This window comes from Pelmatolapia mariae, linkage group LG6 (genome assembly GCF_036321145.2).
Source record: "Pelmatolapia mariae isolate MD_Pm_ZW linkage group LG6, Pm_UMD_F_2, whole genome shotgun sequence".
NCBI classification, from domain to species: domain Eukaryota; kingdom Metazoa; phylum Chordata; class Actinopteri; order Cichliformes; family Cichlidae; genus Pelmatolapia; species Pelmatolapia mariae.
Genome location: NC_086232.1, coordinates 40,003,037 through 40,020,100, shown reverse-complemented (window position 1 = coordinate 40,020,100; position 17,064 = coordinate 40,003,037). Strand labels below are relative to the sequence as shown.

Genomic DNA, 17,064 nt, shown 5'->3' with positions numbered 1-17,064 from the left:
CTGTTTGCTTTTGACCAAGTTATTCCAAAAAGATCAAAAAGAACAGACAAATGCTCAAAAACATATAATCTCATGAGTTATTACATCACTTTATTTAAAATTTGAGCACATTATCAGACAACAGAGAAGTCATTTGCAGAGCAATTTGCTAATTACAAGCTAATTAAAGTTACTGTTTAATATGCAGATATATTAAACAAAGTTTCAATCTATATGTCTACAATCATTTTCTCTTATTCTCTTACCCAGTCTGCACATAAATGGAGATTTGTGTAAGTATAGACAGGTGTTGGTATGGATGTGGAAGTGTGTTTACCGGATATTTTCTTGCTTCAGGTATTTTTCACCTCGGTATGTGTGTATATGTGTCTGTGTTTGTGTGTTTAACCTTTCAACACTTTTTTCTAAACTATTTTAGGTGCTAGTGGTATCAGAAAAGAAGGAAAAGTGCATCAATAAGATGTTTATTTCTGTATGTAAAATAAAGCTTTTGTGTCACTCTTACATAACTGGAAGCGCTGATGTTCACATACTTAATATTTAAACCACTTAAAGCAAACTTTTGTTGCAGAAGCTAAAATATAAACAACAACAATATTTTTCTGCCATTTGACAAACAAAATTCTTTTTTCCTTTGAGTAAATTAAACCCCACTTATTTTTTATTTATTGCAGTTGTAGAGGGAGACTAAAACCTAGAAAATTCTAATATGTATGGATAATAAGACAGTCGTGTAAGTACCTGCCTTTGTATTATGAGAAAAAGATTGTCATCCATCCATCCATCCATCCATCTTCTGCCACTTATCTGGGTTTGGATCATGGGGGAGCAGCTTACGCAGAGAAGCCCAGACCTCCCTCTACCCAGGCACCTCCTCCGCCTTATTTATGGCGACAGCAAGATGTGTCCAAGCCAGCTGAGCGATATAATCTCTCCAGCGTGTGCTGGGTCTGCCCTCCCCCAGAGGGCACCCAGGAAGTATCGTAGTCAGACGCTTGAATCACTTCAGCTGGCTCCTTTCAATGCTGAGGGGTAGCGGCTCCAATGTAAGACACTCATAAATAACTGAGCTCCTCACCCTATTTCTAAGTTAAAGGAATTTCCATTACTTGTATTTGAGATTACATCATTGTATTCACTACCTTGAGCTTGTGACCATAGGTAAGGTTGGTAACTAGTAAATGGACAGCTTTATTTTCATGCTCAGCTCTTTCTTCACCACAACAGACCGGTACAGTGTCCGCACTGCAGATGCAACACTGATCTGTTTGTCAGTCTCCTGTTCGTTTCACTTGTGAACAAGACCCCGAGATACTTAAACTCTTTCACTTGGCACAACAACTCATCTCTCACCCAGAGTGAGCACTCCACCCAGGCTCAGAGGAGATCATTTTCATTCTCATTGCTTCAAACTCAGCTGCGAACCACCCCAGTGCGAGCTGGAGGTCGTCACCTGATGAAGCCAACAGAACCACAGCATCCATAAAAAACAGATATGAGATGGTAAATAGACTGATTCTTATATAGCACTTTTCTACTCTGCTTGAGCACTCAAAGCACTTAAGATCGAGCGGCCACAAAACTGGAGACTTCCCAGTGCTTGCCTACACACAGAAATCCTGTCCATAAAAATTAGGAATCCCAGACAGAGGACAGCACTGGCTGTCAAACTGTGATCAGGACTAAATCCAACCTACCGTATTATTGGCAATACGGACCAAGCTCTCACTGTGTTGCAAAAGAACTAACCAGCCTGTAACAACAAGCACGATAACTCACACTCAAATGGATCGATAGATGGATTTCCCACATGCTTACTTCCCTCAGTGTTTCTTCCTGTCTTGTGGATTGTTTTTTATTTTATTTTGATAGTTTGTTTTGGGTTTTACTCATCTGTCTGAATATCCTGATTACTTTCACCTGTGTCTCATTCTCCTGTTTTAGTACCATTTCGTTAGAGTAACACAAAACCGGTTAGCCCCAGGTGTATAAATAGTCCTGCCCTTCTCTTCTCTTCTCTTCCCATTTTTTTAAGTAACCAATATTTGACAACAGCATAATAAAACTGGAAATTCCCAATAATTTTAGTGGCCCCCATATGGCCACCCCTATGAAAAAAAATTCTGAAGGTGCCCCTACTCTTCACTTCATTGTCTGTGATTTCCCTCTTTAGTTCTCTGTGTATTTGCTCTTTTGGATTTTGTTATCTGTTATTGAACCTGATGCTTTTCCTCACCTTTATAAATCTATTTGTGCAGTTCTCATTTTATAAACTTTCTACTGTTTTAAGATTGTTTTTTGTAAATATTTTGAAGAACTTTGTAACTCTGGTTCTGAAATAAAGTTATTATATGTATGTGAGCTGATATGAGCAGGTAAATCACACTGAGGTGACACTCCCATTGAAAATTCTTGTCCACATCCTTATTATCTATAAAAGTGGTCTATCACAGTGCTAAAATACACCACAGTATTACAGTAACCCACTTCCACTGCCTACTGAAAGATTTAAAGAAGCCTCAGCTGATCATGAAAGGTTTTGCAACAGTGGCACCTAGAGGACATGATAGGAATCACCTCACAAGCACTAATACAGAAGACAACTCTGATAACATTTCAGAAAGGACGTATGAGTCGGTTACACCTGCGACTACCTCTATTCATGTTTTTTGTTTTCTGCCGGTCGCTCTGGCTTGGTTGACAGATAGGCGAGTGTTGTGGAAGGCACACTGTCTGTCCCGTCACGACTGGGCTATCACCACCACCGTCGCCTCCATGGCTGCAAGAAAACAAGGACAACTTCAATTTAAAGGAGACGGAAACGCATTCACTCGGTGTACATGACTGTAGGATTTTGCAGTGCACATTTTCTAGAGTTTAAAAAGTAGGATTTTAAATATTGAATTCACAGCTGTGCAGCTTGAACTATCTTCTAACATTTGAAGCAGAGAAAAGTGTCTGTGAATGTTTATGAGACTCACTGGAGCTGTTACAGTGTGAGCTGCTAAAATGTGTGCATATTTGTCCATTTAACTCTCTTTAGGTCTGTGTACAGCTGTGCTGCTTTACCTTCTTAACTGTAAAATTACATGACTGAGCAGCGTTTTACAGTCCAGTTAGACTCCTTTGTCTCTGTGGATACAGGCAGAAATACATCTGGTCAGTGCCAAATACAGGAAAGGCTTTACTGCTGTCTTCGCTTGCTTGTTTTCCAGGGCAAACTCGAACAGGGATAAATTTAGTGTTGGGGGAGTTCACAAAGTTTTCATGAATGAGTGGCAAGGAGGCCGTTAGGGAGCCAGTGAGTGACCTACTACTTTATTTATTTACTGATAACGTGTTGTATTTGGTAATCTGGGAAGGTTCATCAGCTTTGATGGCCATAACTTTGGTCTAGTTCACCTCTGAGAACCCAAGGTTTTGCCTTCCTGTGGTGATTCTTTTTATTTTTATCTTAGCTTTATCTAAACGTAGTATAACTCCCTGTATTTGTCCAATGATTGTGTTGTTAGTTTCTTTTTTTCTTTGAGATTTGATTTTTGTGTTTGTTGAATTTTTAGATTCCTGTTTTGATTTTTTGATCTTCATTCCTTGTAGCTCTGCTTTGGTTCTTGTGTTTCTAGCACCCTCATTGTTTCCCTCTCTCTTTGTTTCTGCATGAGCTCCTCTGATCTCTTGTGTTTCCTTTTTTATGCCATCTTGTTTGGTGTTATTCTCAGTGTTCTTTCCTTTTGGCCGTTTCCTGTTTTACTTTAACAATTTGATAATTGTTTTCTTTTGTGTGATGTTTTGGGTTTCACTTCCCAATATTTTATTCTTCATATATATAGTCACAATTCCTGTTCTTCCCCGATCCTTAAACAGCAGTAAAGTGCAAATATATTAATACACACTACAAATTAATTTCAAGACCTTTTTATACTAAAAGATAAAACTTGTTTGTTCAACTTGATAGGGAAGTGCTACAGAAATATCACCAGACAGAGCTGTAAGTCTACTGAATTCCTCCCCGTGTCACTGTGGCTGCACTTCAAGTCACGCAACTATGAAGTCATGCCGTGCACCAACATTTGCAACATACCAACTTATCCTTATTTTTATGTACATATTACATAAACATACAAATATAAATGATTACATCACCATTGATTTCATATATCATCACTGCTGTTTTTGTGTCTTTGCAATTATTATTATTGTGCCGCGTGATCAGCCAATATTTACAGCGCTGTGAAAAAGTATTTGTCCTCTTTTTGATTTCTTAGTTTGTTTTTGTTTGTTTTTGTTTGATTTTTTTGTTTCAGATCATCAGACAAGGATAACCCAATGAAATACAGATTTTATATTTTTACATTTATTAAGGAAAAATGGTATCCAAACCAACCTGACTGACTGCTGGCAGACCTGCTTAACCGAGAAATCACGAAAATTGAAGCTGCCTGACAAGATAAAGTAGGCTAAAAGCAACAGATCCTGCACTCCAGGTTCCTCTTTGTCTTTTGTTTGTTCAGTTTTGTTTGAGCAGAACTAAACTAAAACCTAGGATTTTAGTTTTTTTTCCGGATTTTTGCATTTTGAGTTTAAACTAAAATCTATTTGTTTCAAAACTACAATTTGATATTAATACTTTCAATACTGTTTTAACTTTATGTGAAGTGGTAAATAATTCTCACTTCACAGTTTCACTACACTGTTGATCCCTTGCTTCTCAGACCGGGTTGGAACATACTGCAGATGATGCAGAATTTCAGCTGAGACAGTGTTTAAGTGGAGGAGGTTTTATTCTTACTTTGTGCTGAGGCTGCATCCTTGGCTTCTTGTGAAGTATCCACAGCACCATCAGTGATCAGCTCCTCTCCTACAGCAGCAGGTGGCGCCACCTCCTCTCCTGCTGAGGGAGCAGAATGGCAGGAGTGGCAGGGTTTCTCCTCATGCACAGGAGCTCCTGATGTAGGCTCTGCTTCTGCAACTGAAAGAACCTTTAGGTCCGCTCCAGCGGAGGCTGCTGCCAGCTGAGTCGTGCTGACAGCAGCTTCAGCTGTCTCCTCTGCAGATGTTTCAGCTGCTGCCTGGTCAGCTGGTGAAATCTCATCCAGTGGGGCAGCTTCACTGGTGACTGTGGCCTCCTCAGCAGGAGCAGCATCTTCAGAGGAGACAGCCTCATCAGAAGCAGCATCTTCAGCAGCGATGGCCTCCTCAGGAGCAGGTTGAACTTCAGCCTCTGCCTCGTGCCCAGTGGGCATTGAAGATGTTGTTTCCTCAGAATAAGATCCAGCCGCTGCCTCCTCGTCCACAGCTGCAGCCAGAGCAGATGTAACCTCCGTTATCACTTCTTCAGCAGCTGGAGTCTGAGCATCTTCTGCACTTTTCTCACCCTCTCCAGAATTCACCTCCTCCTCACCTTCTACAACTGCTCCCTCTTCAGATGCTTCCTTGGCCACTGCCTCTGAGGCTTCTTCCAAAGCTTCCGTTTCAAGCACCTCGTGTCCCTTTCCTTCACCTTCAGTTTGTTTGACAGTCTCCATCGGATCCTTCTCACCAACAGAAGCTGCGGCAATTTCAGCTGTTGAGGTGGTCAAGAGCTTAACATCTGTGAGCAGCTCTGGTGCGGACTCTGATGGAGGGAAAAAGACAGATGGAGGTAATGGCTGAGAAACAGGTTTTGATGAAAAACCTTCTAGCTGTTAAAAATCATCAGATTTACTTCAATGCCAACATTTTAAAATCTACTTTAGTTTTGCACTACATCACAAGTGTGACTAGAGTGTGTTCTAAACTCGTGTTGTGATTATTTAAGACATTTAAATGGAATTTAAACCATTTTCACTAATTTTTATGAATATAAAACATAATTTCTTACATCTTCTATTAATTCCACTTACCTTGACCAGGAATCTATTACTGGATATTTTACAGTCACCACAGGTTCAGGCACTCTACAGAAGACTACAAATCCCAGGTTTAATGCAATATACTATTTTCTGGTATTGTAGACACTGACTAATTCCTTATTCACATTCTTATATTGTTCTCCAGATGAATTTCTTTTTCAAACAATCAAGCATTTAAAAAACTATTAGACATATCCCCTCTGTGCACTTGTAACCATGTGGTTATTTTTGCATTTATGTTTATTTTTCAGCATTTTTTTAACAGATGTTTCTTTCTGCTCATTATTCTGTGAGTGGGAAACACTGTGAAATCAATTATGAAGGCTGGAAAAACTTATTCGTTTGATGGCAGTCGAGCTGAAGCCAGACAGGAACATGAACACAGCACAGGGATTCTTCAGGATAAGGAGCTTTTCTACAGGAAGTAGGTGTTTCTACTCCAAATACAATATTAATGGTGTGGAGCAACAAGCAAAAACATCTGAGAGACTAAAGAAAATCTTTATTACAGCTGTACCAAAGACCGTTTTCAATGCACGGACATAAGGGTGAATGCATTTTCTGTAAAAGAGGAAAGAGACAGCAGCAACAAAAAGAGAACTTTGAATTTTTTAGGGAACGAATTGGCAATGAAATAGAAATGTGTGCCAGGCAAATAAAGTGAGTGCAGGCCGGTGTAGCTGTAGAAGAATAAGATGGATATGTGGTAATAATGAATATGAGAAAGCATCTTACTGCACGAGATTTCAAAAAAAGAAGACAAAGTAGGAAATGAAGTTTTAACCACGTCTCACTCTGTGCAAAAACAGTTTTATAGTTTGAGAACACAAGACCAGCACTGCAGTCTGCTAACAAAGAGCTAACTGGTTCAGGTAACTCTTCATGGTGAGTTTAGAGGTTGAAAGAAAACATGGCTGAACACATAAAATACCATCTAAACCTGCTGGAAAGGAACAAGAAACAGGGCTGTCCTGTTTTAAGAGCACTTAAAAATCAGATTTTTCGAAAGCATTAATTACCAACTCAGTTCTGTCCATTATATTTACCCCATGTACTGTACAGTATCCAAATGATAATTTGGATTTCTTCCTTTTTGTGATAGATTTTCTATACAGACATAATTTTCCACAGTGGCTCTAATCACACAGACTAATTCCAGATGTTTTTGGATGTGAAGCATTAGGAGAGCTAAGGGAAGGAGGGGAGCTGAAAACTGGACTGATGAACCCCCAACAGATTCTTTTAAAACGACTGAAACTACTTTTCCCCCCCTCGTTATCAAAAAAATGGGGTTAATGAGTCCGTTTTTCTGGGGCAGGGAGGAGGGACAGAGCACATCCAACTGGGTGAACTATCGAGCCATCACAGGTTTAAGCAGCCACCTCTGCAGCAGGGGCGACCTCGGCTTCAGCAGGTGGAGTGGGATCTACTGCTGCCGTACCAGTGTTTTCTGCCACTGGTTCCTCTGCTGGGGCTTCCACAGCCGCTTCAGCAACCACCTCTGCCTCCACAGGTGGAGCGGCGTCCTCTGTCTCTGCTGGCCCAGCTGCCGTCTCAGCTGCTGCCTCTGGAACGACCGCCTCAGAGACGGCGGCGGCGGCTTCTGCTTCTTCAGACGAAGCTTCCACAACAGGTTCAGCAGCTGTCTCTCCTACAGGTTCTGCAGCAGCAGTAGCAGGGGCCGACTCAGCGATGACCTCAGCAGCAGGGGCTTCCTCCTCCACCGGTGCAGGCTCAACTGCAGGTGGAGCTGCCTCTGGTGCTGCCTTTGCTGAAGAAGCTGCAGTGTAAGAGGCCAGAAAGAGAAACACGTGAAAGATTTCTCTCTAGTACATGTTAGCTATGTGATGCTTGTTTTATCTGTGCCTGAATAAAGTGTTAACCTCTGGAGATTAAAGATGAAAGCAACTGTGCACTTTTATTAATGTAGGTTTCATTTTTCCAGTGGGTTGCTCATCTGTGCATTAAAAGCTATTTGATATGAGACTTCCAGCAGCAGATAAAGAAGGCTTAAAGGTCAAGACTTTAGGTCTTTGAGGACTAAAAGGTGACATAGCTGCTGTTAAAACTGTAAACATGAGCAAAGTGAAGGATAATCCTTAATCCTAGCACGTCAGTGAAAGACAGAAATATATCATTAACACTCCTATAACTGCTTATTGAAGATTGTGGAGTGAAAAAGTCAGAATCAAAGCTCAGTACAACTTCAGTCAGCACTTTAGAGATAAAGTTTAATGCCTCAGGCTCCAAATCTGAGCTAATATTATGGACATTTTTGGCTGTTGCCATATTAGATCTCTGAAACCAGTATCTTTAACTGGGAAACAGAGCACATGCGTAGAGTACTGAGTTGTCACTCATAAGGTAGACTGGCCTTACGTCATACACTGATTTATTTTCCTAGTTTCCTCTAACAGTGACCAATCGTACTATAATGATTTTACCACGTATGTATGTGTGTGTAATATTTTGGAAATCACAGTTATTTTGTTTTTGTAGCCTTCATCCTGACGTGCGTGTGATGTTACAGTCTCCGTTTGTGTCTCATTCATGTGTCACCCATACATAGCTTAACAGTCACCAAAATTTGTATCCAAGATGGAATTTTGCTTGAATCACCACTAAATACGTGATGAAGAACTTAAAAGAGCACCATGGGATTTTTAACTAGTTTAAACACAATGTGGTTAAATACTAGTTTAAACACAATGTGGTTAAATACTAGTTTAAACTAGTGATTGAGAGCATAAACCCAGCAGGAAAGCTTTTTCTGAGGTTTTACATCACCTGAGTGGTAGGTTTGTTTTTCTCACATTTTTGTTTACTGTACTGGTTTTTACAGCGACACAATTCACCCCCTACTGGCCATTAGAAAGAATGCAGGTTTAACTTCCACCTTTCTGTAAAGTACGTCAATCTTCCAGTCTATACTGTTCCTTTTAAGGAACTTGTACTATTTTGCCAAGCGTATTTACTCACTGAGCTCAGGTGTTACACTCACTTCCATGGCCACAGGTGTATAAAATCAAGCACCTAGGCATGCAGACTGCTTCTGCAAACATTTGTGAAACTCTCAGGAGCTCAGTGAGTTTCACTGTGGTACCGTGATAGTCCAGTCGTGACATTTCACAGTCAGCTGTTGGGGACATTATAACAAAGTGGAAGTGATTGGGAATGACAAACTCAGCCATGAAGTGGTAGGCCAAGAAAAATCACAGAGCGGGTTGCCAACTGTCTGACTCGTCTGACTGCATTGTGCCAAGTGTAAGGTTTGGTGTAGGGGGGTTTATGGTGCACGGCTCGTTTTCAGGAACTGGGCTCAGCCCCTTAGCTCCAGTGAAAGGAACTTAATGCTTCAGCACGAGGCAAGGTCCATAAAGACATGGATGAGTTTGGTGTGGAAGAACTTGACTGGCATTCACAGAGTCCTGACCTCAACCCGATAGAACACCTTTGGGACGAACACAGCGATGTCGGCCTTCTCATCCATCATTGGTGTCTGACCTCACAAATGCACTTCTGGAAGAATGGTCAAAACTCCCTTAAACACACTAAATGTTATGGAAAGCTTTCCCAGAACAGCTGAAGGTGTTATAGATGCAAAGCACGTCAGGTTAATGTGTGCATTCAGCTCCTTAAAGACCAGAGGTGGTTTCCTCTCCATCGCTGTAAGCAGCAGCACTTTGACTTCTTATTTTGGAGTGAAAACAGCGCTTCAATGCTGCATGATCACAACTAACCCACTGACAGATGCTGCTTATCACCATTACAGCTCAGTTAACGGCTCTGGGCACAGCGCCATGGCCTCTCCGGGCTGAGTAGACAAAAATTGCGCAGACAGAAATCAAAACAGACAGGCACGATGAAGCCATTCAGAGTGATCAGTCTACCGTGCAGCTGGTGAAGCTGGAATCAGCCCTGAAATACATTCGCTTCTTCTTTTCTGCCTTCTCTGTCTTCAATTAAACAGTTACAGACTCCGACATCAGACTTTTGTGGTCAAACAGTACGAATTACTGCTACGGCTATCACACCTTGGGGAATTTTAATCTTAATGGCACAAGCTGAAGTAGCACCATTTTAACCTGTTGTAGAGAGGAGGCTCACGGTGAGGGATTTCTTTGATAAAACCGGTCCTTTTACAGTCATGGATGGTGTTTTGGGGCTCTTCATTCATTGCTGTGTTTGAACCCACACACGGGACCACTGTGGGGAGTTTGCACTCTCTCACTGTGACTGTGTGAGCTTCCTGTAGGATCTCCAGTTTTTCTACTATCAAAAACAAGCTAGGTTGGTGCTGCCTATCCTTGAGTTTCACATACTGGTTAAATAGAAGGTTTGAAAATCATTTAATTTACAAGAAATTAGTGTTTTAAGTTGCATATCAGACCTTCTCTTGCTTTAGCTGTGATCACATAAGTTGAAATCTGCGTGTCTGGTCTGTGCAGCGTGTACGGCTTGCACAATGTCATGTTCACAAAGCTGAGTTGTGGGTGACAGTGTTTGTTTTTGAGTGTGTGTGTGTGTGAAAAAGTAGCTAACCCTTCGCCATGGAGCCCATGTTGGCGAGTCTTTCCTCGTAACGCTCGGTATCATCGTTGACCGTCTTGTATGCCTGAGAGAAACACAGCAGACATGTACTCATTACATTCCAGCACACAGCTAATGATAACGGCACGAAACAAAATCCAACCTCAAGCTGACATTTTGTCCAACATGGACCAACACAGCCAGACACACTTGTTTGCTTTGCCAAGAGCCTGGCGGTGAATGGGGGACAAATTTGACCGAACAATGGCAGCAAAAAGGGAGAGATTGTCAAAAGGCACAAAGAGCCTCTTTTGTCCCATCCAGAGTCTGAGCTGTGGTAACGTCTGCAGACCAGGCTGGCTTCAGACTGCATTGCTCCCAGTTTGCACCAGCAAGGACAGAAGCCTGTAAAACTACCAGGTAACTGCATATATCCAGTGCAGCAGCTTATCATCCTGGTTTTGAATGAGTATTAAAAAAACACACCAGAAGATATTGGTTGTATGAAGATGTAAAAAGAGCAGACCTTTTTTACCCTCCTGTATAACACTGAAAAACACAGATTTATTGAAAAGTAGAAAAAGGGGGATGAGTTACTTTCATTTCCAGCTCTGTGTTTCTATTCTTGCAGTAGCTTTGCATGACTAACACTTCAAAATAATCCTCAGTCATCTTGTATTGGACCTTGAACCTTTCCGTTCATCCTCTATCTTAACCCCACCACCCCCTCCCTTTTGGAAAACTTTCTTCACGTAAACAACTAGTTCAAAATCTCTGCACACCTGAACACATGACAAGTCTTTAACGAAATAACTGAATATAACTGCTGCACGTTTAGCTAAACTTTGTGACTTAATACATTTATTCTCATTGAGAATGTGTGCAGCAGTAATATTTAATTATTCTGTCTCCTGTAAACCATGTGTTTAAGCAGCAGGTGACTTGTGTGCCAGAGATGACCATATTAGGGATACTCTCTCCCAGTGACATCACACAGAGCCAAGAATAGAAAAAAACTGTGTGAAACAGACAAAGGTGAGGATTGGTCAGCAAGTGTTATTTGATCATCTTAAATTTAAAGGTTACTTGTAATGTTGTAATTCATGTTAACTACAGTGGATCTGTAGTACTAGGTGGTCTTGTGCAGGTTAACCTCATTTTGCAGTGATAAGGTAGGCCTGGTGGAGAGCAGGCAGTGGTTCTTATAGGTTCTCATACTCTGGGACGGGCACCTCTGATCGGACATGAACAACCAGGTGAAAATGATTTTCTTTGAAGGGGAAATAAATTAATTTAATGATGCTACTACACTGATGACATGCACCTCTATTTATGTGAAATTTAACATGGATTTGTTTATGTTTAACTACCGATTTGAAAAAAAAAATACAGGCTGTGAGGCATGAACTTTTTCAGCTTTTGAAATAAAACGTGAGAAAAAGTTAGAAAAAAAACCTGGGTTAGATTGATGTTAGCAGTCATCAGTGTTCAATTTAGACATGGATCCCTTTGTGGTGGCACCAGGGTGGGCATCTGGAGTAAAAAGTGCCAAATCAGTGTATAACACCTGCTTATAACTGAATTACGTCGTCTAAATCAAGAAAGAGAAGTAAATCTCAGAGCAGCAGCACCACAGGGCAGCTGATCACGGCTCGTATAAAGGAAAACAACACAAATAACAAATATTAATACAAATGATCGCAAAGATTTTCTTTTCCCCATGCTGTAGCACAAGTTCAGGTTCCTCACCTGAAAAATCCATGTGTAACACCTGCTTACAGCAGTCAAAACAGTACACACATGGTGAAAATGTGGACTTACAAACCATCGCCTATAACCTGATCTGATACTCACATAAACGACTGCAGCAGTGAGGCCGCCGCCACATAAAACAAAGTACGTCATGTTGGTGGAGCCTCCAGGAACTCCGAAGGCCATGTGTCGCACCGGAGCTGTGGAGAGACACACACCGGTACAGTTATCCGGCGAGCTTGTAATAAAGACATTTATTTATATAAACACATGTAAGTGAATTTAAAATGAGAATCAGTACTAATACTGGAGAGTCATGGATAGAAACCACTACAGCTCTGATACTTTGTGAGTTTATTTTGTTCAGAAAACTGTCGCTCCATCAGAAGCACGACGGGCACGAAGAACAGTGCATTCTAACAGCGTCAACATGTCTCCATCCCTTAATCCAGTTACACAATACAGCCCGGTCATTTGTAGCAGAGGAGATGGAAAGATTTAGCAGCAGCCAAGCCAAACACTGAATCTTTGCTTAAATTAAACCTCCGGCACACACGCACACACACTACACAAACACTAAGACTTCCTGAATGATGATCTCAGATTTGCATCAAAACAAACAACATAAAGCAATGGGTTCAAATTCATATGGAATAGTCATTTAGCACATATCAGGACTGCCGCTGTGGTGTTGGTGACGAGTGCAGCTGCAAAAAGATCAGCTGGTGTTTAAAGGTGGTGCCGGTGGTGCAAGCAGGTTGGTATAAATAAAATCACACTGCCTCAATCTAATCTCTTCCTATCTGGACCTCTCACTCTCACACACTCTGTGAGAGTGTGCAGTCACAGAGCACAGGGTGCAGCACATCTCGCCCCTCTTTGTTTGTGTGTGTTCATGCAAATCCTAACCCGACCTGTCACTTTTGACTTTTCCACTGACTGACATTTAAACTTTATCGATTGTTCTTTGTCATCCAGCACATACCTCACCAGCCACTGCTTTTCACAAGGTTGAAACTGGTTTAATCAGAAAGACTGAAAACAGAGCCTGCAAGATTCAACCTCAGCTCAATAATACAAGAAAAAGGCTTCTCTTATAAACGTCACTTTGTTCTCACAGGTTCAGAAGAACTGCGCCAAATGGCCTAGGCACATTTTGAAATCTTAAATGAGATCCATTATGCTTTTGCACATTTTCTGTCATATATTAACTGTTAGAACGGTGGATGTGCATATTACTATTTACAAAAGTTTAAAATTATGAGGTGAAAACAATCCCTGTGAACCAAAAGTTCAAGCTTCAGCCTGCTTCAAACTATTTTCTACTGTTGGCTCTGAATGATGTCAGTGAAAGCGGACATCCCTTACATCAGGCACACAGCTCTGGAAGGAAGGATTGTTCTGAACTGTGGATCAAGCAAAGCTACTCTCATAGAGCACTAGAGATAAAAAATAAAAGCATAATGTGTTCCCTTTAAAGTAGCTGAAATGACACCATGAACCCAGAAAGCACTAAGGCTTAAATCTATCTACAGCCTCATTCATTGGCTTCAAAAAGCTTTAAACTGAATTTATGTAATTGTTTAGCTGTTCTGCCGGAACCTAACCAAACATGCTTTTCCTTCAGTGCCTAAACTTAACCAATGAGCTTTCAGAGCTTAAACCTATGATGGTAGTTTTGAGTGAAAGTAAACAGTGAGAAAACACATAAAAGTCCCAACAGGATATATGCATATAACACAAAGTCTGTGTCATGTCCTGTTAAACCTGCGTGACTGCAGGCAACTGCCTGACTAAACCAGGGTTTTTCTTGCATTGATAGTATGTCTGGCCATCATACAGACCTTTTCCATTTATATGCTACATGTGTGAAATCTGTTTCCTAAAGTGACTCTTCAGCATCGTCTGGAGTTCATGCGTGAGTTGTAAAAATGGCTTCAGTGAGCTTTAGAGGTGCTTTTAGATTATTTTTATCTTTGGACAGAACCATTTCCCTCCTCTTCCCGCTCTTTGTGCTAAACTGCAGCTTTTACCGTCCCATCATCATCATCTTTTATCGAAGCTGACTCGCTGTCTCTGTTTTTGACTTTATATTTAAGAGCACTGTGCAAAGTTTTACTGCAGCTCCGCTGAATTACAAACCCAAAACAGAGCTGAGGTTTGTCCTCCCTCCTGCTCTAATACCAATGACACAGCAGCACAGTGCAGGGACAGGTTACTTATACAGGTTATTTATACAGGTAATCACTTAATCCTGGCTGCTGGGTTCAAGCCTGTAAACATAGACACGCATGTCAGGGAACAGCAGACAAGATAGACATGTCTGAGGACATGATGGTCAAACAGGAAGGGACCTGCTGCATACTTAGGATGCAGTGTGACGAGCTGGTGTGTAGTTAGAAAGCAGTAGCAGTATTCACCTCCTTTCTTTCACGTCACATCTTCTGGTTTTGTTTTGGTTTTTTTGCCTGCTTGTAAGTTCAAAAACACAAAAACCTTCTATCGTGGCCAGATGTAGCCCGGTTTGCAGCATTTTGCCACAGATTTCTCAGCAGGAAATTAAAGCAGCAGCAGCAGAAGCAGCAGCTTTGCCTCGGGCTGAATTCCACAAAGCTCTGATCCCAAACTAAAGGATGATCCGGGCCAGACAGGCAGGCATGCGTGAAAACAGAGCCAGTCTGAAATCTCCGTCATTGCACGCTCTCCAGATTCAGATTTTAAAAATAATTATTCTGAAAAACAGATGCTTTGTTCACTAATAGGTTATAAACGTTGTTATCCAGATAAACTGGATTTAGGACGTGATTTTATCGTCTACACTCCTTAGATGCATCATAAAGATTTACCCTTAATTGTTATTTCTGTTCAAATATTGGATTAGTTATTATTTATTATTTTTTTGTAACAAAGTTGAAATATGTAATATTTTAAGTGGTACACTTCTGTGTGTTCCCAGAGCACACACCTTCTTTATCAGACTCCTGCAGTTCGACTGGAAAGCCCGCAAGTGCGTCTCTTTATGGGACTTTTACTTTTCCCTTTCTCAACCCACAAAATCATTAAAAAAAATAATAAACTGAACTGGCAGCAACAGAAAATAAACGAGCACAACTATTCTATAAACTCTACTTAATTACTCTAATTAACGCCACAGTAATAATTCCTGGAAAGTCCCATTAAATGTCCTGACTCACCGTATCTGGGTGTCGGCTTGAAAGACCTCCGTGCTAGCGGCCCGACTCTCTGCCATGCCCGTCTGCAGAACATGATTGCTCGGGTATCAGCTGCAGCTAAGCGAGTTTTTCTCCGGCAGGTTTTACAGAGAAATGATGGGAAGCGCTCAGCTGCTGCTCACCAGTGCTGATGGGAACAGAGCACACCCCCATTCAAAAGCAGACAGCTCCACCAGCACGCCCCCTGCAGACGAGAATCTAACAGAACACAAATAGCAGGAACTGAAGCACCAAAGAATGAGCAGAGCTGTGATTTGTATTTTCTCCTCGTGTTTGGATCCTTCTGAGGCAGATGTTGACCTGCATATATCATATAATCCCCCTCTTCCTTCATTAAATCATTCTGCCCTCTCTCTCAGCTGTGACTGTGAGAAGGAGAGATCCCGCAGGCTGGTTTTAAGCGCATCACATTCTAGTTCAGTTGCATGACAACGTCAGCTCTGGTTGCATAATGCGATCTCTGTCAGAGTGTGCACGGAGTGACAGAGCCAAGGACAAAAGACTGGCCTGTAGCTCAGATCTGGACATCCATAAAAACACAACGCAAACGTGAGAGTTTATCAAAGTTTGACTTCTCCTAAATCTACTGACAGTAATCACTTATATGCAAGGTTTGTGTAACATCCCATAATATGTTCGGTTTTATTCATTTAGTACCACCTCACAAAAACAACAGGTGCTTTATATTCAAAGGTGTAAATCACAAAAACCACAATATTAATACGAAAACCTTATCAGTGTCCAGTTGATCCTCCATGAGCACTTGGCGATGGCGGGGAGGAAGAAGTCCCTTTTAGTAGGAAGCGACCTCCAGCAGAGGCAGATATAGCAAGGCCATCTGCTGTGAGCAGTTAGGACGTGAAGGAAACGGGAGGAGAAAAAAAAAGATATCACATAAATACAAAACACAAGCACAGAAGAGAGAAGACAAAAGTTAATGACATGGACTAATACAGTGGTTCTCAAACTGTGGTACGTGTACCACTGGTGGTACGTGGGCTCCCTCTAGTGGTGCGGGAAGTCTCCGAAAAAATGTTAAGATTAGATAATACACCATATTCTGACTGAGGGATTTCTGAAAAATTAAAACGACATAAATGAAGACATTAAACTAAACAGCAGTGACGTTTGTAGGGTTACTGAAGTTGGACTAGCTGGTATATAATGATGTGCTAAATGGTGGCTAGCTACACAGCTATGGTTAGCATAATACAAACACATTAGCACAGTGAAGTTGGAGGATGAACGCTTGACAAATGCAATCGCATGTCGGGATGATGTAAACGGACAAAACTTCAGTCAGGAGAACAACTGAGATAATCCATCCACAATACGAGGTTAGTCATTAATATACTGTTGCATGGGCTGGGCTGTAGTTACATCTTAAGGTTTTAAAAACTGAGCTTTAAAATAAACAGTGGTAATAAAAAACCGAGAGAGGCTGACAGTGATCACTGGCTTTTTAGGGGTTTGTTCAGATTAAATAGAACAAGATACAAAGCATGTTAAAAACAAGACAGCCCTGAGAAACGCAGAGCAGTTTTGACCCGGAAGCAGGATTCATACATCATCACTTAAAGACTGGATATCCCACCTGATGGGAATGTTTTAATGCAGTACATTTGTTATTATTATCACTTGTCACATGCTGTTTATGA

The 17,064-nt window shown here is 41.2% G+C and overlaps 1 protein-coding gene across 3 annotated transcripts; it reads right to left on the bottom strand.

Annotated features, from left to right (window-relative positions):
• Window positions 1-70: 70 nt before the first annotated feature.
• LOC134629524 (fibrous sheath CABYR-binding protein-like) lies at window positions 71-15,802 on the bottom strand. Of its 3 annotated transcripts, XM_063476913.1 has the most exons (8): window positions 15,368-15,802; window positions 12,276-12,373; window positions 10,434-10,506; window positions 7,333-7,671; window positions 5,402-5,614; window positions 4,790-5,296; window positions 3,070-3,132; window positions 71-2,779 (listed from the first exon to the last, which is right to left on the bottom strand). In XM_063476913.1, exons 1-7 carry the CDS (start codon window positions 15,438-15,440, stop codon window positions 3,086-3,088), a joined length of 1,350 nt encoding a protein of 449 aa, XP_063332983.1. In that variant the 5' UTR covers window positions 15,441-15,802; the 3' UTR covers window positions 71-2,779; window positions 3,070-3,085. The 3 variants fall into 3 exon arrangements, with proteins under 3 accessions (XP_063332983.1, XP_063332981.1, XP_063332982.1); XM_063476911.1 differs by having other exon boundaries at window positions 4,790-5,614; window positions 15,368-15,801; XM_063476912.1 differs by lacking the exon at window positions 3,070-3,132 and having other exon boundaries at window positions 4,790-5,614; window positions 15,368-15,801.
• Window positions 15,803-17,064: the final 1,262 nt, after the last annotated feature.

Excerpts from the sequence above, each read along its gene's own strand:
- LOC134629524 (XM_063476911.1), bottom strand. The coding sequence starts at position 15,440 with ATGTTCTGCAGACGGGCATGGCAGAGAGTCGGGCCGCTAGCACGGAGG. Across the intron at positions 12,374-15,367 it reads CAAGCCGACACCCAGATACG|CTCCGGTGCGACACATGGCC; the intron begins GTGAGTCAGGAC and ends GTCTCTCCACAG. Across the intron at positions 5,615-7,332 it reads ACCAGTGGCAGAAAACACTG|AGTCCGCACCAGAGCTGCTC; the intron begins GTACGGCAGCAG and ends TCCCTCCATCAG.